We start from the raw sequence: 27003 nt of genomic DNA on the forward strand, positions 1-27003 counted from the left end.
GTGTTTTGGTTGCTGCGTCAGTACTGCTGAGGTCAGGCTGCAAAGGCAGATTCTACCCGTGCAGACGATGCTGTGAATGGCCCTGCAAGGGTTCAGATACACTGCATTTCGTCCACAGGACCTTGTATCTCAGTACAATGCAGGAGGAAACATTCCAAGTCTTGCTGCCACCCACACAGTGTGCTTGAACACTGTGTCCCCTGCTTATGGTAGTTAGAAAAGCACTGATTGAGGGAAATGCATGTGTTCTGGGCTCACTCTGTGAGACTCTCTATGTGTACCCTCAGGATATTACGTTCCAGAAGGTGCTCTGAATTCTTACCATTTTCACTTGCAAACTTTTGTTTTGGAAAGTTACAGCCCAATGAACGTGTTCTTGGAATGAGAGCAGTTGTTGCAAGTACAACTGGAAATATCCCAAAAGTGCCAGCTAGGGTGATCCTTTGGAGTTCCGTGAGGTGAACGCTCTTGTCTCTGCAACCCAGTTTTCCTGTTTGGGCAGCCAGTGTCCATTACCTGACAAGTGTGGAGAGCAGGTTACCACTTTATTTGTGCAGGTGTGGTTGCATGCTTTCCGTGTCCTGAGGTCCAGAGATCCTTCCAGTGGCAGCTCCTGCCTGCGGTGTGAAGGAACGAGCTCTCCTCTGGCACAGCTACAGGAGGGGCTGCTGTGGGCTCAGGGGTCTGTTGGCTCTCAGCACAGAGCATTGCCTGTCTTTTTACAGCCCCTGAGGCTTCTGTGGCAGTGAAGGGTCTCTGAACTTGGTGTTCCTTTAAGAAATGCCTATTCCAGCTGGAATAATATGTATTTATTTGCCTGAGATGTTCTTGAGTGGTTTCCTGGGTAAATCAGACGTTTTCACGGTAAACTTCCAAGCTCAGCGAAATCTGTTCTGTTTGGATAAGCTACAGAGTTGCACCTCTGGGAATGTTAAATGATTCCAGATTGTTCCTTCAGAAGATACTGTGATGCCCTGACAAACCGGTGCAGCTTCAGACCCAGAGTGCTTGGGAGAGGCCACAGTTTCTTGTAGGGAAACAGTCTCTTATAACTGGTGATATGCCATGTTTGAATTATGATTTCCTTTCAGTCCCATATAGAAAACAAAGTGTTCTAAACAGCCATCAGATTGCTTATTATTCTTAATGTCGTGGGCTTGGCTACAGGCCTGCAGCATAATATGTCTCATATGTTGTCCACTGTCTGTAGCTCTCTGTGGCAGTGCAGCACGTTTGGGATTTCTTCTCTGGCAGTGTTTTATTTTCCTTCTGAGCATACAGTAATTGAGCAGAACTTGGGACAAGTGTGCCCTGCTGATGTGATTGATGGGGGGTGTGCTCCTTGCAAAATGCTAGTAGTGACTTCCCTGAGGGTTTAATTTTATTTGAAGGATCTGTCATGCTGCATCCTAGCCTTGTTTTCCAGTGCTTCATTCATTAGCCAGGCTGTGTTGCAACAGTCATCTGATGGCTTATCAAAAAAGTTGCATTGTTCTTTCTGTGCTGGGACGCCAGGAGTGCACATTCTGCTTCCTCTGGAGTCCTCCTCAGTCACTTGTGACTGATCATTAGCAGACATGTCATTTGTGTGCAGTGCACCCTTCTCTGGGATCACAATCCCCGACCTTTGTTCTGCCAAAAGAATAAATGGCTGAGCACCAACAGCTTACAGGGTTCCCCCAGTGATCCATTCTGTGGTTAAGCCTGTGCTGATTCTTTTGTGTAATTGTTTGAATGTGGAATGATTCTAGATCGAAAGCTGTGTCTCCCATCAGCTTTAAAAGTTTTTTCCGAAAAAGAGCCAGGGGTAAAAAACATACTGCATTTTATAGCATGCCAGGTGAGCATATGGACAGAGCTGTTTTCCTTGTTATTATCTGGTCCAAGGTTTCAGCATCCCAGCTGGTGGGGAAGCTGTGCTTCTGTTTTGGTTTGTTGTTGGGTTTTTTTTTTAACTACATCAAAGCTGGTGAATACTGTTTTGGGAAACAAGAAGTGAGAGTGTCTTACTCTGTGTGGGATGTGGCAGCAGGAACTTGTCTCTGCCTCTGGGGAAGCAGACAGCTCTAGTGATACTGCTCTTGTAGCTGGAAGTCTCTTAGATAAATGAGGCTTTGTTTGGATACTTCAGGATACTCATCACGGTGTACTGGGAGAGAGATGCAATATTTCAGGTGCCTGAACATTGCAGCTGTGGCTACAGAGACTACTCCCTGCTCTGCAGTGATTCAGCCTCAGTGCACACAGCCCAAAGTCACACTGGCATTTTCTGCTGGCCTCTTGCAATGCTGTGTCCTTTATAATGCTGCCCACTGCCATCTCTCATGCCCTGTTTATCGTGGTCTAACTCAGTGAGGGGTTTTGTTCAGTAGATTAGAACTCCTGTTGTCCTTTGTTCTATATTCTCCTTATTTGCCTACTCATGCTGATTTTTAAACTTCCATTTCTTATCATGTTTCTTATTCTTCAGTGCAGACATATTTTAAGTAGCATGAGATCCAAAGCTAATTCATGTGGGACCATTTCCTGGACAAAAAATGTGCAGATTCCATGCCCAGCTGTGTATTTTAACTGTCTCTCTGCATGTGTGATAAATAAATTCTTATCAGTATAGACAGTTCAGGATGACAGCAGAACTCATATCTTTAGTTCCATTTTCCAAAACTGAAAACCACTCCGGGTTAGGTGTTGGACTGTTGCAATGGTAGCAGGGTGAGAATAAGAGCAACTCCCTGGTGAAGGATTCTGCTCCTCCTTTCCTGTTCTTTAATAGCTTTATCTGCCAGGGGGAAAGATCCTGTTCATGCAAAGCCTCTCATTGAGCCTTCTGCTGTTTCATTTTCAGTAACAATTCAAGTAGTGTCTCTGAATCCGTATTATTTAGATAAGTGTCATTTAGATTTACATTATTTATATACTTTGAGAAGAGCTCCTGTGTATTTAGCATTTCCCTCCATGTTCCTTCAGCTGTCTTTTTGTAGTCGATTTTCTGCTTTATCAATACATTCACTTTTCTCCTTGTTCCTTTCCCTCAAAAGCCCTGCACATGCCTGCTGATACTTTTAACGTTTATCACGATTTTTTCCTTGCTTCTCTCTTGACTTGCATACCTGTAATTGAGCAAAATTTCAATCTGAGCCTTAAATTTTCTCTTCTCAAAGTATTTTTATTTGTGTCCTCATAATTTAAAGACTAACTTGTGCAGCTGTAACGACCACATCTTGTTCTTGTATGGTTTGTGTTTTTCAGCTGAACTATGTTCTTGATCTGCTTGGGTTGTTTTTTAATGGATTTTACATTTTTTCACTGTTAATGAATATCTGCTTTTTTCTTCTTCTAGACTTTCTGAACTTTCTTCTGTGTGCATCCCTGAAACACAGTCCCATAAGTCGACATTTCTTTCAGTTCTCTCATACCTTATGCTCAAGGCTGCTTGTTCCAGGTATTCCTTCCTTTCCTTGCTCCTTTGTCAGAAGCAGACTCTGAATGTCCTATTTGGATTTCACCTGCTGTGTGACTGAATAATTTATTAAATTTTTCCTTGATGTTTGTCGAGTCCCTTGACATTTCAAGCTTTTTTTCCCCTGCCTCTTATGTTCCTTAACCTCCAGTCAGACAAAAGGACAACGTTCCCTTTGCTCTGCATTTACACCGTGTTCATCTCCTCTGTGTCTTGCTGAAATGTCAATATTATTTGGGGGTGATTTTATCTGTTGCTGTACTGATTTGTGACAGTATGGACAAGTCAGCCTTGCTTCAGGCTCCTGCTCCAGCCACGGGGATCTGAGCAGAAAACTGCTTTGTACAGGCACTGGTTGTGGAAAAGCCCAAGAACCAATTCGTCACCTTTGGTAGGAATTGTGGGGAGACAGGTGGAGATGGTGCTGAAGACAATCTTGCCCTTGGTACATTGTAGCTGTGTTAATTATCCAAGAGTGGGAACAGCCTTGCCCTCCCAGCTGTGGGTGTGATAGAGAGTCAGTGAGCTGGGAGGGAGGCAGTTGGAGTTTCCTGGCCCTGCTGTGAGGAGGGACAGAAAGGGTCAGACGTTGTATAAGGGACGGACAGGGTGAGGTGGCCGTGCTGGGGACGAGAAGTGAGCTGGAACTGCAGAAGGAAGAGAGAAGACTTCAGAGAAAGAGCCAGAGCTGTGTGGAGCTGCCCAGGGATTGCAACAGAGAAAAGGTATGAGAGACTTTTAGATAACGAAGTGCTGATACTTGAAGACTTCTGAAGTTCTACTGAAGCACTCCGAGTGTTGTGGCCGTCTGGAGAACCACAAAGAATCATTCTTTTGAGTGAAGAATCTTAACTGTGCAGCTCTTTGGAATGAAACTGTTTTTGAATGTAATTTTTTTTCTTAGTTTTATGAAGAAGCCTCAAAAATGGATGCCCATGCTGGTTTGACACTCCGTTTCATGGGCTTGTATCACTTAGTCCCTCCCGTGTACTGTTGTCCTGGTGTAACTTAACCCCGGTACAATGTTCCTGAGCCTGCAGGGATTCACATCTAAGGTGCTTGCCAGCTCCAGGTAGAAGCAGAGGAAGTGGATGGGATGACAGTCTTGTGCCCGTGCTACTTCAGGAGTAGCAAGCTGTAAGAGATGTGAACTCTACATGAAGCATTAGTAGGAAAATTGTTAAGTATGCTTTAGGGAGACTGCTGTGTGGCACCTGATTCCTTCTGCCAGGGTGTGTGTAGATCTTCACCAGGACACCCAGGACAATGGAAGGAGTTGGTGCATATCAGTGACCTAACCCTGACCTCATTTCCCCACTTGTCCCTTGGCACAGCAGGCTTGGAGGTGTATCCCGGCAAATTCTGCCAGGTGATGCCTGTGAGAATGTGGTCTGTTCTGCATCCCCATTAGCACTTTCGGTTCAAAGGTACTTGTCACCATGTCTTAAGCCCTCTTTCCTTTCTGCAGAAAAGGCTGCAAGCGGTGTTTTTGTAGCTTTGTGGTGGTTACTTCATTAGCACGTTTCATTTTAGCCCGGAGACAGTGAGCTGTTCATCCACAGGTACCCGACAGTCTGCTCCAGCTGGGGAGGCTCGGAGCAGGTGCGGTGCATTCGCCCCTTGCTGTGCATTGACTGCTGCTCTCTGCCGAACTGGCACCGCAGCAGCTTTTGTTAAAGCAGCCTTGGCTTTGGGGACAGCTGGTGCAGCAATTCTGCTGCATATGGAGACAGAAAATTTCAAAATCTGTTACATTCGTGAGGAAAGTTCCCTGACATTAGCCACGCTATTGCTGATGCCTAATGGCTAAAAAATGAGAGAAGATCAGTGTGCTGCTGCAGAGTTCCACGATTTCCTATCTGTCCTGAGATGGCTTTTGGGTAGACCCCCAGTGAAGAACTGGAAGCTTTGACACAGTGATTTTAAGTGAAGCAGTGACCAAGTAAAGATGGGATGTTTCCCACATAGTGTACCCCTTCTGTTGCCTAGGAAAAAATAATTTTAAAAGTTCACTGCAGCATGTTACCACTCCCCTGTGGATTGGTTAGTAAGCTCTTTTTAAGGTTTTTAGGGAGGCTGTTAGGCATTAGCAATGAATTTGGTCGTGTGCTCTTTGTTTAACAGGTAGAAGTTTGAAAATACTGTTTGAAAATAAAGCAGAAAGATGACCTTGTTGTTTGGACACCGAAGTGAGGCTCAGATCAGATCTTGCTCTTCTAGTTGAAGTGGCCCTTTCCCTCCCTGAAGGCACAGCTGTGACTCATGTTCCTGTTCTCCCCACTTGGTTCACAGCTGTTTCCATGCCAAAGTGTTGCCTTCTTCTTGCATGTGATAGAGAAACCACCTGAGAGTGAGAGCACCAGCTGAGCTTGCCTTGCTGTCCAGTCTGCCAGATGGGAATCCCCTGGGACCTGGTGGAGTCTAGACTGAGGTTTGGGGAGCAGTGTGTGGAAATTGTTTGGACTTTCTGCTGAGGTTTTAAGGGTTTTAAGTGCTGAGAAGAAATGTTGCTCCTGGTCGAGGCAGCGCGTATGTGCAGAGCTTGCAGTGGAACATGAGAGAGGCTGGTGGCTGTGCTGGGACTGGGTTCAGGCTGTTTGGGCAGATCCTAATGCATCCTCAGGAGATGCTTCCTGACAGTGTCCTTATTATCTGGAATTCAGCTGGTGTGACAGGGCATGCCAGGAGGCTATGGCACAGCCTCACGTCCTGTTGTGGTAGATGCTGCATGATGTGCTACAGTGAAATGTTGCTTATTTTATGGGGGTTTTACTCCATGGTTTGGATGAACGTGGGTGAGGGGGAAGCAGAGGTGAAGTGATTCATCCAACAGTTAAAAAGTGGCAGTGACAGATTAAATCTGTCTCTGCCTGAATCCAGATCTTAACTCGAACTTGCATCGTTCTAAGAGCAATGAACTCTTGCTGTAGCAGGGCCCAGGTAATGTAGTTATATCACTGCAACTCTCCTGTGCACGCGGTGAGGCCACACTTGCATGGTATGGTTTGTCCTCAATTAATTTTCCTTTTTATCTTTTGTCACTCCTCAAATATTTGGGTATTGTGAACAACGTGGCCGATGAGTTGTAGCCTCACACTGCTAGGAAATTACACAATGTCTGTCCAGCTCTCTCAACTTCTCCTCATCTATTTTCCCAGTTTTGTACTGTCTTGTCAAGGGCAACTGCCTCAAGGAGCCGTATTTTACAGGAATCTGTGGTTAAAGGGAGCTTGGAGGTCCTTCTAGGTCCCCCAGGTGGTGAACTCGGCTGTCTTCCAGTCCCCTGTTTGCTGGCTAAGGTGTGCTCTACAGGTAACTCCACCATCCTCAGGGTTTGCTGTTTTTATTATAGTGGGGTGGTATTGAGAATCAGGAGGGGGAAAGGAGGAGAGAAGGCAGCTTGGAAAAAGCAGATAGAAGTGCAGGAGAGGGGGTGGGTGCAATTTCGGGCTAAGCTGTTTCAGCTGCTTTCTCTCCAGTGATGCATCTGTGTGGGTTTGTGGTGTGAAAGGATGCGGAGCTGAGAGTTTGGTTTTGAGGAGTCTGTTTCATTCATGGTTTGTGCAGCAAGGTGCACTTGCTCCCTGCATAGGTAAATGTGCCTTTAAAGCGATGAGTGGGAGGCAGAATTAACAACCCTAAACACCTCTCTCAAACAACTGGAATAGGAACGGTTTAAGAGCCACCCACTCGCCTTGTAACTTCTGCCTCCTCACAGCCCTGCCAAGGGGAGGGAAAGGAAATCTCTTAACCTGATTATTGTTTGTGGCTGCAGGAAGCAATCCAGTTACAGCAATACTTTAATCCTCACACTGTTGGATCCCACTTAGAACAGAGAAATCTTGGTGTCATACCCTTGCAGGCAGGGATGTGGTGTCTGTAAAGAAAATCATCAAACCTCCCCTTGCCTTGGCCTGAAGAAACTGTGATGAAGCTCCACACTGAGCACTTGGAGTTTGTCCAGGGAGCATGAGAACAGTTGGCCCCAAAATTTGAGCTCTGTCTATCTATCTAGGTAAGGAATGACTTCCTTTGTAGATCTAAGTGTCTTTTGGGGGGAGTGTGAAGCTTTTAGCAGATCCTCATAGTTCTGTGCTCTTGAGGAATCTTGAAAAGCATTTTCCAAAGGCCACTTCTACTAGTGCAGCCGTGGTTATTTCTCCTCTGGGTAGCTGGCAGAGCTGTGAGATTGGGGAAGAGACCAGGCTGTAGAGTGTGGCAGCCTGTGCCTGTGACAAGGGAATGGTGTTCTTTGGGTGAGATGCAGAAATGCAGAATGGTTGGTGATGGGCTGGCAGAAGTGGTCAATATCCCAGCTGAACACAGCTGTGAACAGAAGGCAGAATAGCTATTAGCCCCCCAAAAGATTCTCTTCTCTTCTGAGAAATGATGAGGCCCTTATCTTGTGTGCAGTCCTGATGGTAGCAGCAAACACTCCTGTTGACATGAATATGAATAGGTTTCGGGTCCCAAGTGACAAAAGATTAATAACTCTGCTTAATTACAGCCTCATTTTTTTCTGATACTATGAGAGTAAGTGACTTTTCAAGGAGACCTCACTGTGAGATGTGCACGATATCAGAACTCTCTTTGGGAAGAAGGCAAAATTAAATAGATCAAGGTTTAAAATCGGGGCAAAATTCATGTGAGAGAAGCTCCGTGGTCTCTGCCTTATGAGTAGGTGTGTTTTCAAGCCATACAAATTTCCATTGAGGTTAGAAGTGTTCAGTGAAGATCTGTCCCAGAGTGGTTACAGCCTCAACTATCCAGGTTATGGAACATCTTCCTTGTGACATCACAGTGCTCCAAAGGATTATGAAAAGGATGTGTAGAGGTACGTGGGGCTTTGTCAGCACTAATTATACATTTTGTTGTGCAAGTAAAGCACGTGACATTTCAGAATTCAGTTCCTGTTATCCAGAACAAACACTTGCTGCTGATACCTCTCTGGAAGGATCCCTGAGTTGTGGACAGTGCAGTGGTGAATTCACATGTGGTGTGATTTCTCTAAGGGCAGACAGCAACATGGGGGCACTTCCTCAGCAGGTAGAACAACAAATGCTAAAAAAGGAACCTCCTAGAAAGAAGGAAGAAAGACAGAAAAAAAGTGAGAAGAGAATAAAAAAGAAAAGAGATTGTTTGGTGACAGTGTGATGATTCATAGATGTATCTTTTGAGTGTCCTGGTTCTTGTTGACTATGGGAAATGAAGCCATTGAAGGGGAAATAACGTGGTTCTTTCTGGGACTGAGAGAGATAATGTCAGGCTGCCTCAAAGAAGACTTTTAAACAACTTCTTCTTCCCTTATTTTGCAGTAGGAAGTATCCCCACAAAATAAGTGGTGTATGTTCTGTAGAGCAGCTGTTGCTCTTTGAGCATGTACCTGAAACACGTGAAACTCAAGCCTGTGCTATTTGCTGATTATTTCCCTGGTTCTCACAGTTGTCAGGTTTTTACTATATCCTACAACATGTAGATTGTATAAAGGATGGGAGGGGCTGAGTCAGAGCCAGCCATGTTTTGCACTTGCTGATTTTCTTCCCTTCGTATTTTCAGGTTATTACCTTGAGATTTCCCATTTTTCAGCTATGATGGAAATATCTGTAAGGATTAAGCCTTGAAGTTTAGGATTAGATAAAAGGTTTATTGAGGGAAGGAGTCTGTTCTGTGCTTGGTGACGTTGTTTTTGTGCATGGACAGTCTGCAATGTTTGAGAGGAGAAGCAGCTCCTGAACAAACTGCTCATGGACTAGGCCCTAAATATGGTTTATTTCTTCCTCTCTAAGGCCTTGAGATATTAGGAACCAGGAAAAATCCTGCTCCTCCCTGAGGACATCCCTGAGGACAAAGGTGTTTTGAGTCCCCTTGGACCCACAGCATTATTTCTTCCTTGCCTGTCTTCCCTGCCCTTGCAGCATTTGGCATGTGCTTTCTGTTGCAGTGATAGTAGGAGGTTTCTTGTAAAGCGTTGTGATTATTAAAGGCAGGCTTTGTTTTCTTTTTACTTCGCCTGCAGAGGTTGTGCTTTGGAGGATTGTCGTCATCTGAATAGCAAGGCTAGCAGCTTTCTTCTCCTTAAGAATAAAGATCTAATTTTGAACACGTATGCAGATTTGGCACTGAAGGAAGATATCTAATAAAATAAGGAGTTTTCTGTCAGGACAAGCTGTGTATTTCTTCGTGGCTGCAGCTACTAGATGGAATGGATGAGACGCTCCTGACGCATGTGCCTTAGAATCAGATCTGTCTGTATGCTGGGAATTACTGGGCTACATCCAGTGACAAAACTGGATGTCAAATCCTGCTCCTAACCCCAGACAATTCTGAGGCCGCAGGGCCAGAGCATAACAGAGCTGAGAGAGCTGAACTGTGAGGTGTGCGGTTGGGTTTTCCCCCTGTCCTTTCAGAGGCATTTCAGGCTGTTTCTCAATGGCTGTTGGCAGCCTTCCAGCCCCTTGCTGCCTTGCTCAATCATCTGCAGTGTGAGGAGTTTAGTAACACATGAGAATTCCAGCAAGCATGAGGTGCTGTGGCTGCGCTGTGTGGAATACTCTGCGGTGCCCGGGGAGTTCAGATGGAAAGTCTGCTTGGAAATGGCCTTTGGGGTTACTGGTTGGTGTGAATTGGAGTGCAGAGCCACCACTGGCTCCCAGCAGCTGACATCCCTAGCAGGGGATAAGTTGGTAGGAGTTGTTCTCTCTCTTTTGAGTTAGTTTTCTCACCAATCCAGAGGAGAAAGGAGTAATGTGGTGTGGATGCTGAGGAGCTGCCCCTTTGTAGAAGAGCATTGCCTTTTTGGCACTCTCTAGAGGTAGCAGCTGCCAGAGGGCAGAAGGAGGGTGTGATGAAAATCCAAACACGGCTACTGGAAGGATGCTATGCCTTTCATTTCTTCAGCGATGGGAGCTGACTTCCATCTTCTCTTCTATGGATCTGGTTTAGTATGTTTTTGGTAGAACAAGATCATCTTGGATCATCAAGTCCAACTCCTGACTCCATAGAGCACAACCTAAAGTTCTCAAACTTGCTAAAACTCAGAATTGTTCACGTGAGGGTGAACAGGCTCTGGCACAGGTTGCCCAGAGAAGTTGTGGATCCCCTGTCCCTGGAAGTGCCCAAGGCCAGACTGGATGGGCTCTGAGCAACCTGCTCTCTGGAAGGTGTGCCTGCTCCTGGCAGGGAATTCGGAATGAGATTATCTTTAAGGTCTCTTCCAGCCCAAACCAGTCCATGGTTCTGTGATAACCGTCCCCATTTCTGAAAAACATCTTGTCACTCCCTGGCTGTGCCAGTGCAGGATGGGAATTCAGCTGGCCAGAAAGTTATAACTGTTTCTAAGTGTAAAGATTTTGGTGCTATTTAATGCAACAATGACTTTGAAGTTGTTGAATTCAGCTTGCATGAATCAATACTGGACACTGTGTTGCTGGAGGAATTACTCCTGGGGAGGATAAATTTCAGGGGTGGCTTGACACCAGCCCAATTTTTTTTTGCTCTCTGATAAAAGATGAACCATTTCTCAGTGGGTTTTTTTGGTGTGATGCCATTTCCTCTTTGCCTGAGCAAATCTGTTGTTTGTCTGTGCTCTGCAGGAGGTCAGGCCAGACAGACCTAAATGACTTATGGCCCTCCTAATCTTAAAAAAATACCCGAAAAACCCAAATGGGAAGTCTTACATGCTGAGGTTTAGAGGTGTGAATATTACATGCTGACACTGAATGGTTTTCTCATGAGTATCTTTTCATATATCAACTTGTTGGATTTTTTCCCCAAAGATCATGATTTGTGTGGCACCTTTGGGGGGCTGCAGTGCAGGTCGCTGGGATGCATGACCCAAAGCTGTTGTGTGAGCTCTCAACACAGCACAGCCAGTGTTGACAGGAGAAATCTGTGCAGCAGGGTGCAGGATTCAACACAGGACAAAATAAGTGAAATAAAACTACTCAAAGCCAACACTCCTGCCTTCAGGAAGCTGCTTCAGGAACTGTGGTGTGCTGAGGGAGAGGAAGGTGACAGGCACCCCAAAGTGGCTTGTTGCTGTTTTATCTTAACGGGAAGCCTCCCTGATCGCGTGCCTCTCTGCTGGGGTGCTGGGTGATGTGTCTGGCTGGCATTAGCAGTGCTTCCTGGGGGTGATTCATGCCTTCGTGGGGTTGTTTTGAAAGAAGGTGGGAGAGCTTTATTCCTTTCTCAGGCCCTGTTCCAGCTCCTTTGCGCTTAGCTCAGCAGGGACACCTGGAATGGCGTAAACTGGCAGCCCAGCCCCGCAGCTCTGGGCTGGCACTGCTTCCAGCACATGCCTGCTTCTGTGAGCTGCTGGCCCAGTGCTGGCCTGGGAGGGAGCAACTCGCTGTTTATAGGCTTGTTATTTGCTGGATGAACAGGCTGAGTCAATGTGTCATGTGCTCAAACACACAGCGTGCTCAGGATTGGGGAGGGGAGGATACAGCCTTGGGTTCTGGCACTGGGGGTTGGTTCTCCAGATTCCCTGCCTGCACCCTCGGGGGGGGGAAATGTCAGTGTTCCCAGAGAAGTGGGATGTTGCTTGATTTCTGTGAGCATCTCTGACAAGGGCCTGAAGATGAGCCTGGCAGGGAACTGTGCAGGCTCCTCTGGGACTCCTGGGGGAACCTGGTTATGGGCAGTGAGGTCACCCCACGTACCTGTGTGCTCAGTGCTGCCCTTTGTGTGCTCTCTGATGGGCACAGCCTCTAGCGTGAGGTCCAGAAAGTGGAACCGTGCTGTTTTGTCTCTGGGTAGAAGGAAAAGATCGTTCTGACTCAGTGCTAGCGTGAACAGATTAAACCCTCCTCTTTATTTCTTCACAATTTTATTTTCCTTTGATTAATGTGTTTCCTTTGATAATGTGTCTCATTACATTTTGTTTTGTGCTGGTTTCAATTAACAGTGATTTACATGTATAATTTAGTATAAGAAGGTATTTCTCGCTGTCCACCAGTTCTAATGGGGATGTTATCAGGTGTTCTCTTCCCTAGCACATTTTCCAGGTGCCTCCTTAGGAAAATTCTCTGCAGAGATGGAAATATGTCTCTAACTGGAAAAGAAAAAGGTCTTCCAAAAGCACCAAAGCACAGTGAAGCTGCAATGAAGTACAGAGATTCCCAAGGACATTGCTACAGTGCGTGCATGTGTAAGAAATCATCCTTTCTCAGTGTGTTTGAGGCTGTTACAGAATTTCTTGTGCACAGAGGTGTTTTAAGCCCAAATTGCCGTGGTGTATCTGGGGCTCCAATATACATCACTCAGCAAGTGAGTAGCAGGGATATTCACTGGGCTTTGAAATCTTTTGCTAGAGACAGTTTCATCAGGAGTGCAGCTCTCAGTCAGGGGTGTGTGCTGGATAGATTATCAGTAGTGCTCAGATACCAGCTTTATCAAAAGAGGTGCAAACTGAAGAAACAAGTGCCAGAAACAGCTAACAAATACCTGCACAGTCTTTGTTCTGTGATTGAAGTCTTCCCTTTAATCCTTTCCTTTTACAGGGGGGTAACTGACCTTGAGTCTGAAACCCAGTGCTTCAGTGTCTGCGAGCAGATAATACAGGTGTGTGGGAGACCGGCTCAGCCTGCCTTCTGAGGAGTAAGCAGCAGTAATCTGGGGAGGTGGGGGGCTGCTCCATGCACTGCTGTGCACACAGAGCCTGTTCGTGGAGACCCAGGACAGGTTCCCTGTCCTTCGTGAGGCTACCAAACCTGGGGGCAGAGGTGGCTGTAACTGATGCAGCATCTTCTCATACTCCTGTGCCCAATCTCTGTCCTCAGAGTTTGCTTGTCACCTGTATCTTCTGGATTTTTCCTTCATATTTCGTAGCTGTTCACATTGCTGGGTTAAATCTCTTTTCTCACAGGAAGAGTTAAGCCAGAGATCTTAGGTTTTCTGGCAGTGATGTGTGTGGGTGTTTGGGGTTTTTTATGTTTCACCTGTTATGTTCAGGTGCAGAGCTTTGGCATCCCACAACGTCACCAAAAGTGAGGCTGGACCTCCTTGTCAAGTCAGGATATTTCAGAGGGAGGTAAAAGCCACACTGATAGAAATATGAGTGGTAGATTAATATCATGTTTCAGGTTATCTCTGCAGTTGTTGGAATAATTTGATCTTTCTTTGTGGTGGTTACAAGCAGACAGAGGGGCTGACAAGAGCAATTGCATTAAGCCTACTAGCCCTTGCTAATGCTGTGAGCCAGAGGGACTGCATTATTGTCTGCCTGAGGCTTAAGCCAGTTGTTTAATACCAGGTACTTGAGTTCAGGTTTTGAGCGAGGATATAAACAGGAAGAAAGGGAAAATGCCCAGTTTTATTTCTTTGATTTTTGGAAAATGCTGGGTTTGTGCTCCAAATTACTGCCAGCCTTTATAAAGTGATCCTGAGGATTACTCACTCAGGTAGGTCTAGTTTTATGTTTTTGTTGCCTGTTGTGCTGAAGCAACTCAGGCTCCTTTTGAACAGAGAACAATCTGTGCTGCTCACCACGTGTGCTGCTCTGCTGCTCACCAGTCTAGGTCTCCGGTGTGTCTTTCCCTCAGCTGGAAAAACTTGGGGAATCAATCACAGTGGCAGTTCAATGATCTGCCTTACAGCACCTTCACAGCTTGGCTTTGCTGGATGCTGAGCCAGCTGCTCTGGTGTCCCTTGGAGATCTTCCATTCATGAGACTGAGCTGGGCTGATCTTACTTAGGCGTGCAGTCCTGTTGCCAGAAAACAGGATAACTGGCAGTCATCCAGGTGCTAAAAGGGCTTTGCTGTCACTTTTCTGAGTGTGGTGGTCTCCCGTGACATGGATTTGTGGAGTTGCTGTGGCAACCTGCATAGGTTTCGTCAAGCCCCTGCCTGGTTCCTGGTTTCCAGATTAGCTGTGCTATTCATCCCACCTTGGAGGAGGGAGGCTGGGGCCTGGGCCTTGGGGCAGTTTGCCTGCTGGACAGGCAAAGCAGCCTCTGAAGAGGTGGGGGCAGAGAGCTGGTGGCTGCAGCGTGGTGCCTGCCTGCCTTCCCTCCAGCTGGGCGCAGGACCCGGGGCCTCTGCCTCTCTGCAGCCTCCCTGTTGCCTCTGCTTGCTTATTCCTGCTGCACTTGTAGTTCGAAAGTAGTTAAAGTTGGTGTGGCCTGGCTCCATTGCAGTAGGTCAGACTGGTTTGAAGACCCTATGCTGTTTTCATTTGAAGTGAAAAAACGTTGATAACTTAAGCAGAAACATGGCTTTAAACCAGTCCTTTCTTCAAGTTTACTAGCAAGTGGGGAGAAAAAGATAAGCTTAGTGAAACACTGCTTGGAGTTCTATGGCAGCAGGAGTTGCTTATATTTTGGGCTTGATCTGCATTTGGTTCATCATCATAAGAGTTTAGAGTTGGAGGTTCTGGACTGTGGACAGCAGAAGTGCCTTTATACTGTGCGAGTCATGTGGTTCATTTAAAGTAACTTTTGACTTAACTTTACACAGCCTTGAGCCTGAGACGTTCTGGGTATTGTGTGTCTCTGATAAAAATAACAGAGAGGCAAATACGTGCTGGGAACTGGGATTGTTGCAGGGCTGATAGTGATCTCAGAAACCACTGGAGTGTCGTGTTACTCAGTTCCTAGATGGAGATGCTTTGAAATGCCTGTGTGAAATGCTCCAGGGCATTATGAACCTGCAGCCTGCATGCTGCAGAGACCATCCATGGAGAGAGAAGAGCTGTTCATTGAATGGTGACACAAGTTCTGATCTTCAGTCTGGGCACAGGACTGTACAGTTAACTCACTGTGAAGAGGGAGTGTGCAGGGGAGCTCTGGCACATTTCAGATGGGTTTGCAGCCCATTGTGGGTCTCCTGGGTACACCACAAACACACCTGAGAATCCATTCTCGAACTCCTGTGGAGGTGAGGAGAAATGGAGCACATGAAGGGAGACTGGGAGTGATGCTGGGGACACAGAATTGCTTTTACTTGTTTCTCCTTTTGCTCTTTGAGAGTCATCTTAAATATTTGTATTACATCTCACTGCATTCTGTGTCTTACTTGCCAAGACTGGTTGCCTTAGTCACCAGGGCTGTGGTAACTAGGACAACAAGATTAAGCAGGCAAATGTAGAAATAATGGTAATAAATTTCTCAACTCTTCCTTGCAATTGGCTTGTATGAACAAATACCCTGCATGTGGGTGACTTGTGTCAGCAGTCTGTTCTCCCTTTCTGCCTGACACATCCTGAAATGCTGCTGGTGGCACTGCCCTGGTCGAGCTGTGCTGGTGCCCTCCTGCAGCTGGAAATGAGCCTGTCAGGGTTATTTGTGAATGTTGCTGCCCACCTCCTTCCTGCAGCATGGCAGTCCGTGCTGGGCTGGGGCAGAGGGACATTAAAGGCCAGCCCGTGTGCTCACTAGCTTGGTGGCAAATTCTGAGTGGGAGGTTTGGCACCAGTGTGTCTGCTGGGGTGGGGAGGCTGCCTTACAATGCTGGGGCCACTGGTGGCTTCCATGCAGTCACTTTCTTCCATAGATGTTGTCCTCTCCTGGAACAGTTATTTGCACATTGATTTCTTTGCTCGCTGTTGGACTGAGGAGGGTCTGGGAAATGCTAATTGTGCTGTCTCTTATTCTTCAGGATGCTGTTTGTGCTTCGGGTGTAGTTGGAGGTCAGCTTTTGATGCGGTTTTGCTTTGCTTTGAGAGCAGGCTGTTCCTATCCCACCAGGTAAACCCAAATCCTGACCTGGGACACTGAAGTAGTGTCTTCCAGCCCACCTTTGGAACATGTTGCTCCTGGAAGGTCCCTCTGAGCTGCACCTTGCTGTGCCCACCCTTCCTGCAGTAACAAACCCAGTGCTGTGCTCTCTCCTCTAGAAAGCTCCCAGCTCCATGAATTTGAGATAGCAAAGCACTCGCCTAGTCAGGCTCTTTGGAACACTCTTGACAATCTCTGATTGATCTTTCACGTGGGGGAGGAGTAGGGTGATTGCATCCAAGGAATTGTGCTAACAAAGACCTTGTGCTTTGGTACCTGCCCTCCCTGGGGAGCAGCTTCCTCTGCCTCTTCTCCATGTGTGGTTATCCTGAGGAGTGCATTCACCTCTCCTTTGAACTGGCAGCCTGTTAATAGCTGCAAGCAGCATTTCTGTTAAGGAACTGTCAGGTATTTCTGAACTAAGGTTTTTGCTTTGAGTGGTACCCTTTTGGAATGTCCAGATCTTGGGCCTTGAGTTACGTTTCTTTCTCTGATTTTGCTTTCCTTTGACTTTTGTCCTCTCAAAAACTGTAACTGGCTGCAATGTCATAGTCACTTGCAGTCTTGTTTCATGCCCTTACTAACCACTGTTGGATAGAATCATTAAAAGCTGTCCCCTCATGGCTGTTTTGAAAACTTTTCAGTATTATTCTGGGCTGGAACTAGCTTTTTTTTCTTTTATAGGCTTGTTTCACAGTTTGATCAGTGAACCAAAAAAAGCCACGTTTTTGTCTCTTCTGCTTCACTTGGCTGGTGCAGAGCTTCCTGTAGGCCAGTATCACGGTAGCATGTGCACTGGCAAATGCATTTTTCTGTGTACAAGAGCTGAAGACAACTCATTTCAGAAGTGCTTAATGACTTCCTGTATAAAATTCAGAGTATTTAGAGAGAAAACAAGGGTGCTGCATCTGAACATATATACAAGGCAGCATATGCCCAGAAAACGGGCATAAAGGAGTGCCTCTGTTGCACCAAGTGGTTCTGAGTGCACCTATTGTGCAGGAAATCCTTCACTTCTGCCACAGATCCCTGTGGGTTGGTGGGAAGGATTGTGTGATAAATCGCCCGTCCCTGCATTTCCTGAGTTCTTCAGTAGGCATTCTGGTGCTTCAGTGAGCACTACAAAACCCTGCTTGGAAGAGACAAAGTGGTTGGTAGGGTGTTGAACTTTTTGAAGTATGTTACAAATTTAAATTTTCCTGCTCCGTGTGTCTTTGGACGACTGCCTTGCCCAGTGTGGCTGTAATACAGGATGTGGTGAGGAGGCACTGCAAGTTTTTTATGGACCCTTTTGTTAGATGAAGTGTGTGCTGTGATAGCTCCTGGCTCTGCTTGCAGCTTGCTGAGAAGGTGAATGGGCACAGCGATCCATGGAAAGACTGTCCTGTTCCACTGGGACAGCGTCTGCAAGCGCAGTGTCATCTCTTCAGTTGGTGAGCTGCTTGCTGGGGCTCCCCAGGGCCCTGCCACCCTGTGAGGAGCTGGCTGACGCTGCTGAGCCCCAGCTGCAGCACCTTGGAGAGTGGGGACACTCTGCCGGGAAATCTCGTGCTGCCAGTGAGCAGGAATGCCACCGGACAGCAGCTGCCTGTATGCTTTGTCTGGAGAGGGCCCCGTGGGGAAATTTCCTGTGGTCCACTGGAGCTCAGGCTGCTCCCTGGACACATTTATTTTTGCAGCATAGCTGGTTCCTGCTTTTTGATGCCTGCTCCCAGGGAACCTGATGCTACAGGGTCAGTGGACATGGACAAAAAGCAGTGTTGCTGGGATTTTCTGGCAAATACCATGGTATTCCTGAGCTGGGGAATTCGGTGTGAGCCACAGCAATGTCACTTCCACTCCAGCTGCATGGGTTGTGCCATCCCTGCCTCAGAAAAGCAGGCACAGTTGGGTAGAAACAGCCCAGAAGCTTTGTATTGCTGTAGTGTTTCATGATGGATGTCTCTGCCAGGAAGGGCTGTTTTTGAAGGTGACTGGTGAGGAGAGGCAGTGCACACTGGAGTGTTGGCAGGTACCTCTGTGCTAAAGGGAAACTGCTCTGTAGCACCAGGTAAGCTGCAGCTCCTTGTTGAGGAGTGTGAGAGAGCTCTGGCATGTCTGTGTTAGGTGACAGGCTGGAGTAGCCGAGTGTCTTTCTAGGCAGATCTCAGGTTTTTCACTCCATCCTCTGATCTTGTTTTCATCACTGAATGCACAGACTGGTTGCTCTCCCATGATTTTAACAACTGCCCTTTGATAACTTCCCTGCTTTTCACACAAGGGTGTGGGATCTGCCTTCCAAGCTGGCAAAACTCGTGGGAGCTCTCAGTCCGCAGGAGGAAGCAGTCCACAAATCAGGAGGTGAAATTCAGGTTATATATTGATGTTGGCCATCTCTGTCTGCTGCCTGCAGTGTCCCACACTTCTCATGGGTTCAAATCCACAACACAAACAGGGAGCAGGCCAGACAGGTCCACTTCTTCTTGAGGCTGCCTGTGTTACTGAGTCTGAAATCTGGAGCTGTCTGTAGCTATGGAGCCTGTAAAGGATGTTGTGCTTAAAGAAATCTGCCTAGGAAGAGGAAGGGAACATTTCATAATACAGACTTATCTTTGACTGGCTTCTGCTATTGTGTTTGAATTGGTTTGACAAAGCAGCATTTGTTCTGTCCAGAAGCTGTTTGCTTGCAGAGATGCTTGTCCACGTGAGGAGGCATGTCCAAACATCAGAGGGTGTTTCAGCAGGCTCGAGGAGGAGAGCACATGTGCTTTGGAGCTGTTGGCTGCAGGCCTGACCAGAGGGAATCCCAGAGATCTCTGCTGGTTTGAGGGTGTCACTGCAGTCCGGGAATATTCCTGTATGGCCTTGGCCAAACGTTTGTGTGAGGTTTTCTGTTGCAGCCAGGTTTGCTCTGTCCCAGTGTGGGATCTCATGGTCCTGCATTGGTGCCCTCCTGATTGGAGCAGCCTCACTATGCCATGGGCAGCAAACAAACAGAGAGATCTCGGTGTTAGTTCCTGTCCTGAGTAGCCATTCTTTCACTGGAAAGGCAGTGTTATCAGTAGTCCTAATCTTTGGTGTGCCTTGCTAGCACGGTAACATTTTGGCAGCACAAAAGCAGGTGGAAGCCTGTAGTAGATGTAGCTTTTAGGAAAGAGAAGGGCTCTGCACCCTGAGCACAGCACTGCTGCTGGTCCATCTGCCACTCCTGGTGTGACTCCCTGGGCGTGGGGCTGGTGTACACTCAGTGATGCATGCTGGCTGACCTCCTTCAGCAAGCATGTTTCTGTAAGCTGTTAGAACCTTCCTGTGAAGGAAACTGGCTGCTCCAGGAACAATTTTGGCTGAAGTTTGGCTACACGTCACATACCAGTTTTGAAAACCCCAAGGAAGAGGAGGATTTTGTACATCTTGTTAGGTCTTTAGAAAGGTTCTTGTATTCTCTTAGATAAATCCAACAGATCTCTTCTGTAATGCTGAGTGAATCTTAGTTCTTCCAGATAAAATCAGGGAGTCCAGTACCTGTCTGTGCTTTCCTCCCTTTCACACTGGCAGCAAGCAGCTCTGGCTGCTGCTGGAGATCCCTGGTAGCTACTGCTGCTGGCTGAGGCATGCAGAGTGTTGATGTGCTTTCTCTGAACCTCCTTATCTCACTGGTGCACCTGACCCAGCCTGGAATGCCTGCTGTGCCTTGTCCTGACTGTTGTGTCTCTGGGACACGACCTGCCCTGTTCCTGTGCCTCTGCTGAGAGTGGCTGTGTGCTGTCTCAGTGGTATTGCAGTACATGAAATACATCTCTGAGCACAGAGGAGTGCTACGAGCTTGTGGTGGAAGAGAAGATGGTTCCTGGGAGGCCTCTGGGTGCCAGTCAGGCCCCCAGGGCAGAGCCGTGTGTGGTCCCTGCAGCGGGTGGGAAAGCTGCTTTCAGAGTGTTTAATAGGGCAGCTGGGTGCTGACCAAACCAGAGATGGTCTGCCCAGAGAACAGAGAGTTAGGCGTTCTTCCAAGGGCTGACTGGAGCAGGGCATGCCTGATAAATGTGCATACACAAAGAGATGGTGATGTTTGATGCAGTTAAGAATGGCCTGCCCAGTCAGATGAGAGCTGCAGGGGCTGATGGTGTGGATTTTCCCTTCCATGGGGGTAGGAAAATGAAAAAAAAAAAAAAAAGAGGTGTTCCAATTCGGTACAGTGGTGCTGAGGTCCCATTTAATGCACTTCCCTGGCCTCTTTTCAGTGATTGCAGTCTATCTTGAATGGCCATTCCAAGGGGGAAATGCTAACCAGGACACAAGGCTGTGAGGAAAACTCTAGGCAGCTGCAAGAAGCCAGCCAGGAAGACAAGGAAAGGTAGATGTATCTGCTTGCAGGACACTGTTCTCTTCCCTTTTGCCTCCTGACTGAGGATGAATTGCTGGATGATACCTTGCTCTTGGTAATGTATATCCTCCTCCTGATACTGTTATTCTTTGCTCTCCCCAGCGTGACTTTGCCTCTCCTCCTCCCCTGTAGGTTGATGCTGTGAGGACAAGAAACCCCTTCCCTTGCTGTTAAAACCCTCAGAGACACAAGGGAAGAGGGTGTAATCCAGTGCTCTGGGGTGTCTGAGCATTGGCCTTGGGCTTGGTCTGTCTAGGGGCACTTGGACGGAGATGGGATGATGGAGGGGAGGAGTAGTCTTGTGGGAAGTTTCTAGAGTCAGGTGGAGCTGTAAGCTGTGAAATGCTTCACAGGAAATGAAGGGGATAACCTTGGGAGGGGATGTCTTCTGTGCATCACGCTTTAGGGTTTCCTTTGTATGCGTCATTTGGGCATTGGGGTATGTCACACCTACTGCAATTTGCAGTAGCAGAACCCTGCAGGGCAGGTGTGCTACTGGTAGCCAGGATGCCGAGGAGCTAAAATGTCTCTCCTACGGCAAGGAGAGGAATGCTGGTCAGCACTGGGGCTGTTGTGCTGCACGCCACCTTGTATAGCTTGGCCGAGGGACCTGAGACACAGCAGGTATTTGGTGGCTCTGCCCTAGCTCTTTCTTGGTGACCCCGGGAGGGTGCTCTCGTGTTTTTTGGCCTTTGTGTCCTTCTGTGTTACACCTCTTTGGTGCAGCTTGCTTTACTTGCCCGTTGCAGTGGCTGGAGGGCAGAGTGTGCTAGCCAGCCCTGAGTCCTCTGTCTCTCTTTCCCTTGGGGAAGCTCTCCAAGCAGGCTGACGTTGGCTTTTCTCCCAATCCGTCTGTAACTGGCACACCTACCTGTCCTGATGCCCGATCTGCAGAGCCTGATGAACCTGCTGCTGTCCCAGTTCACTGCTCTGCTGGCGACGGGGGCTCGGTTTCTGAAAGTGGAGTAGGTCTCTCCTCCCCTCTGCGTGCATCAGGGGTGTCCCGTGCACACACACCACTTGGGGCTCGGGGAGGGTCTTGCTTTCAGGAGACCGTGGCACATTTCGGGCGCTGTCTCACCGTTTGTGTGCTCCGCCCTTGACGCCTGCTTGGGCCGGTGTCCGAGGTGAGCTGTGTGGATGGGCAGGCACCTCTCTGATCAGATCTGCTTTCACAGGCTGCTCCGTGGCACCGTGCCGTGTGCGGAGCATCCCGGTGTCCCAGTTTGTGGTCCCGGCCGGACGGATTCCTCCTGCCCTCTAGCGGGAACGGGTTTGGGAATAGGTGCTGCTCCAGCGCCCGGCAGGGCTACAGGAGCATCGGGAGCCCCATGGAAATGCTGGCGTCTTTCCAGGAGCCCAGTCTCAGAGTTTAGTATCTCCTTGAAGGGAAACCTGAGCTGTCGCAGTCAGGAAAAATATTGAAGAGCAGCTAAACTGTCACTATCGAAGGCTTAGCCCGTGTCTGTGCGTCTAATGAGGTGGTGGTGCTGACAAGGATGCACAGAGGGACAGTGCTGGGAAAGGTGGATGTCTTCTGACATTTGTAGGTGACATGGAAACTACAGGAAAACCCAAGGTCCCTGGCTGCTGCCACTTGGAGAAATCAGTGCAAATGTCCAGGGAAACAGTCTTGTCCAGAGAATGGGCTGCCGCTCCCGAGTGATTGGGAAGCCAAGCGCTGAACTGCCCAGGACATCAGCAGAAAAAGAGCGTTTAGTGGGCTCGACCCTTACCTTGGGGACAAGGACTGGCTCTGAGGCTGGGGCACGGAGCAGGGCTGGGCGGTGGCTCTGGATGCACACTGGGCTTCTCCCCTGCCTTGTTCCAGCTGCAGTGGGCACCATACCTTGAGCAGATCCTCCAGATGTTCGGCACATCAGCTGGAACCTTGCTTTATTATTTGGATGAGATTTTCTTTGGATTGGTACTTGCTTATAATAATGTTTATATATATACTTCTAAAAAAATTCTGAAAGAATATTTTATACATGTACATTTATTATAGGTAAAAGGGTGGTAAACATACAAGTGATATTTGAAGACTTCCTCCAGAGTGAGGAGGACTGTTGCAGTTACTCTTAAGAAGATTTGATTAGATCTTTTCACACAGGAGGGGCATCCTCTGAATGTCACAGTCAGAGCAGCAGAAAACCTTTTTGCTTTTCTAAACAATATTAGGGTTTTTTTTTTAAACTTGGGGGACACTTTCATTTTCTTTGAGGAAGCAATGCAAAAAGTGCTGCCCAAGCAGGAAATTGTTGCATAATGCTTTATATTACACCTTCACTGAAAAAGAAAGCAAAAAACTACCTTTTGTTATTGAGAAAAAAAAGTAGATAAGAAAATGTTTTAATGTCCCCTTGCTGTGGTCTCCAGGGGATAGAGGATTAGGTCCATTGAATCTGCAGAGAATTTTGAGACTTACTGCACTGCAATAGAAATATAAAATTGAGTGAATTGGTTCTTGGGTAATACGTACATGATAACAAATGAGAATGCTTGTAAAATAGATCCTGTACATCTCTGTATCACTCTGGCAAAAGACGGGGACACGGTGCAGCTCTGTCTAGACTTCAGCTGGATCAGAGTTAAAATGTTTAGGATTTGTTTTGAGGAAGGGATAGTGCATGATAGACCCAGGAAGAACAGAGGCCATAATTAAGCTCCCATGTCTGGTTACTGAAAAGCAGATATGAGGATTTTTCAGAATCGTGGGATTCCATCGGCTGTGGTTTCCTGGTTTAAGGGAATTGACTAAGCCTCTGACAGAGGCAACCAATAATGAAAACACTGAACTTGTCACATGGGGCCCAGAGAGGGAACAAGCTTTTAAAGCAATAAAATGGTGTGTGCTCCTTCTCTCAGGCTCCCAGATTATACAAATCCCTTCAATCTGTACATACATGAAGTACACATAGTGGAGTGATAATGCAGAAATTGTGACGGCACCACAAACCAGTTGCGTATTATTCCACTCAGTTTGATTCAGTTGCATTGGGAAGAGCAGCCTATACCTATTTCTTGGAGAAGAAATATTCGCTTTGCTAGAATCAGTACAGTTATCTGTGGTCCTGGATGGTCAGACAGGAAAGCTTCCTTAACAAAAACAAGCCACTGCGTGTCCTCTGTGACCTCTTGACTGGAAGCTTTTGCAAACAACCGCTGGAGGCAGTGCTTTGCTGCTGGCACTGAATCTCACAAGATGCATGTTGTAAGAGCTTTCCTTTTCGAGATAACTGCAGGCTAGCTTGGTGAAAGCATTTACAAGTGTTTCGAGCAAACTTCAGAGCAAAAGCTCCAAATTCATCATGTAGTGGGGAAAAGAAGGCAGCATTTTTAAAGATAATACCAGGGAACAGTGAGTACCTCTCACCAGTAAATGGCCAGTAGAGGAGTGTAGGAGTACTGAGGTTTCAGGAGACAGTCAGACTGCCCTGTTGGAGCTCATTTTCCTTGTTGCTATCAGTCATCGTTGCTATCAGAATGTTCCACAGTCATATTTACCACAACTCCGTATAACAGAGGTCCCTGCAGCAGTTCCATAGCTCAAGAACATTTCCTACTTGTTCTGTTTAAATATAGGAGTAAGTAAATCCAGATTTATAGTTTGTCTACCAAAAAGTGGTTTTCAGGGATGACACTGTGATCAGTTCTGGACAAAACCATGGGGTAGTTGCTGTGGGGTTTGGTGATCGCTGTGGGTCAATCCTGTCCCGTAGATTTCTGCAGAGATTAGTGTGAGACCCTCTGCTGCCCTGTACTGGCACTGAACACTCAGCACTGATGTAAATCTGGGTGATGCAGGGATTGGTTAAGTAACAGATCAAAAGAGGATCATCAGGGACAGTCAAGCTGCTTAAAAATTGTGTGCTCTTGTGCTGCAAGTACGTTCAGACTCTTGAACGTGCACGTTAATCCCTGTGGGAAGGGTCGTGGTATTTTAGAAAGCACTGTTTTGAGAAGGGTTGGAGCTGCAGGGTGCAAGCCGTACCTTTGAGTACCTCATGTCTTTGAGTGCTGCAGGGAGGAAGAGCAGAGGGTGGAAGGGGGGAACCACGTTCTGGCACATGGTGTGGAAAGGATGTGGGGTGGACTACAGCGTCTCTCGCTGTGTAAAATAGATCTTGAAAGCTGGAGAGGGATAGGAAGAGAAGAGTGCCATATCAGAGATGAAAGAGCTGCCCAAGTGGGCAGGGCTGACCAGCAGGCATTTATTCTTCCCCTGGAAAAAACACCAGGTACTGCCTCAGAGAGGAGCATGAAGAGCTAATGAGCAAATTATTTTTGGATAAGGAGTGTGTTTCTACAGCGAGAACAACTGCCAGGTAGAATTATAACCTTTCTACACTCACCAATTAAGACTGAATATCCTTATGTAAGTTTTAATCTTTAGGGGGTAACTTTTCCATGCAGATAACTATCATGACTAAATTAGTGCTGCAAGGAAAATTTGAGTAGATGTCCTTGTCTTACATGTTCAAGCCTCACTTCTCTCCGTGGCTTGTCTAGTGACAGTCACAATTAGCACCGGTTAGTGGTGGTTGTTAGCTGAGCTTAGCCTCTGTGCAGGCTTTCCCTCAGTACATCTGATGGAGTTGCTGTACCCATTTTCTGGCAAGACCTCAGTCCCCCCCTCCCTGCCTGAGAGGTGCCCCTTTGTCTTTGGCCATGCTCCCACAGCTCACCCCTGACCATGCCTGAGTATTTCTGGGGAGGAAGAAATCTGCCTCGAGTAAGGTTTCTCCCTTCCTACAGACAGGCTCAGAGGGGAAGGGTGGATGGAGATGGGACCACTTATTGTAGTGCTGGGCTGTACAGAGTACGAGAGCTTAGGGTCTGTACTCTGGGCTTTGGCTGAAAGAATGCAGCCATCTGGCAAACAAGTGTGCAGAGCTTCCCTGCACAGCCAGCTTCCTGGCTTCTGGTCTCCGCCAGGAGGGACCAGAACATGAAGGGCAGAGCAGCAGGGTTGCAGTCACAGTCCAGGAAACCTGCACAAGCTAAAGTTATTTTAGAAGGGAGGACAGGGGCATGGGAGGAGGTGAGTGCTTGCTAAGCCCTAAACCTGTTCCCTTTTTTCTGTAGTTTCATCTCTGGGATTGTTCTACACTGCTGCTGTACATCAGCATAGCAAGAGCAGGTTTTTGCTTTAAAAATAAATAAAGCAAGCCTTCAGAGAGCACAGTGTGTCAGACAGAAAGGGATTTGGTAGTAGCCATCTCTGTTCTCCAGTCAGGTTCTCCATGCAGGCCTGACTCTCGGGTCCAGCATGCTGATATCCACAGAAGTCCTGGGAACCAGAGTCTGCAGCAGTGCAGCCCTGGAGCACAGAGGGTAATTTGCAAAACATCACTGTGCTCTTACTGTTGGTAAAGCCATGTCTGGTTTGCTCCCTGACACAGTAGTCAAGTAGTCACTTGCAAGTAGACTCCACGGGAGTCCTGCTGCAGGCTCCTTGGCAGGACATCCCAGTGGCTCTCTGTCTCACTGGCACTGACTATTCCTTTGAGCAGCAAAAGTAGTTCCTCTCACTCAGCCTCGGGATCCTTCCTAGCTTTTTCCTGGAAGTGCCACTTACCATGCTGAGTCCCCAATATTTGAGCTTGTCAGGGTGGCTGAAGCTGGATGAGGCCTCCTGTGGGGCTGCTTCTCAAGTCAGCTCTGCGTGGTACCGTGCAAGAGGAGCTGAGTTGTGATGTCTGCATGGGAACACTTGCCTTAACTAGGTCCAGGATGAGAGTGGATTTAAGTGCTTTGGTTTATAAATAAACAGTGCTGTGGCCAAGGTAGATTTAAGCAGAGCTGGCAACAGCCCTGCTTGGGAAGGGATCTCTTTACCACATGGCCTGCTGTTGGACTTCCTGTTGCATGCTAATCCCTTAAGCCTGCTTTAGCTCTGTTAATTTTCCTTCTTTCCATTTTCCCCCAGCGGGCTGTCTCCGTGGCGCGTGAATGCCGGCGTTCCTAGGCCAGGCTTGTGCCTGCGGCTGGGCCAGGCATCCAGGCTGCCTTCCCAGCCCCGGGTACCATGTGGCAGGGCCCCAGGGATGGTGGTGCCTGAATGTGTCCCATTCTCTCTGTCTTACAGGCTCTGCAGTCTGCGCCTGAAGAAGCTCACAGTGCTGAAAGAGCTGGACAAAGAGCTGAGCTCCGTGCTTATCGCTGTGAAGATTCAGGTAGGCTCTTCTCCTTGCTGCTGCCTGATGGCAGCAGGCCAAGCCCATCCTTGTGCCCTCTGTGAAGTGCTGGTCTGCCGTCCCTTGCCTGGTGCCAGCCAACCCCTCTGTCTCACTTAGCATGCTCAGGGAGATTTTGGCTCTCAGGCAGGTGGAAGTGATGCCCCAGGAACAGCAGCAAGATACCTGGTGCCAGCTTTTAACGGGAGTGAATTTGGTTAGACACTGGGACAGAATCTGTCATGCCTACCTGCCTGCCTCTGCCAAGGCCCTCCTCTCAAACTGCT

At 47.7% G+C, this 27003-nt stretch overlaps 1 protein-coding gene across 2 annotated transcripts in view; it reads left to right on the forward strand.

The window, feature by feature from the left end:
- The window catches only part of LOC136286258 (phosphofurin acidic cluster sorting protein 1-like), a 48159-nt gene that overhangs the window by 3198 nt on the left and 17958 nt on the right, over positions 1-27003 (forward strand). For both annotated transcript variants that reach the window (XM_066177623.1, XM_066177624.1), the window contains exon 2: positions 26629-26716. In XM_066177623.1, coding sequence (XP_066033720.1) covers positions 26629-26716 — 88 coding nt within the window. The remainder of the gene's footprint in view (positions 1-26628; positions 26717-27003) is intronic.

This window comes from Chamaea fasciata, unplaced genomic scaffold, assembly GCF_029207755.1.
Source record: "Chamaea fasciata isolate MVZ Bird 193981 ecotype frontalis unplaced genomic scaffold, bChaFas1.0.hap1 SCAF_3, whole genome shotgun sequence".
Lineage (NCBI taxonomy): Eukaryota > Metazoa > Chordata > Aves > Passeriformes > Sylviidae > Chamaea > Chamaea fasciata.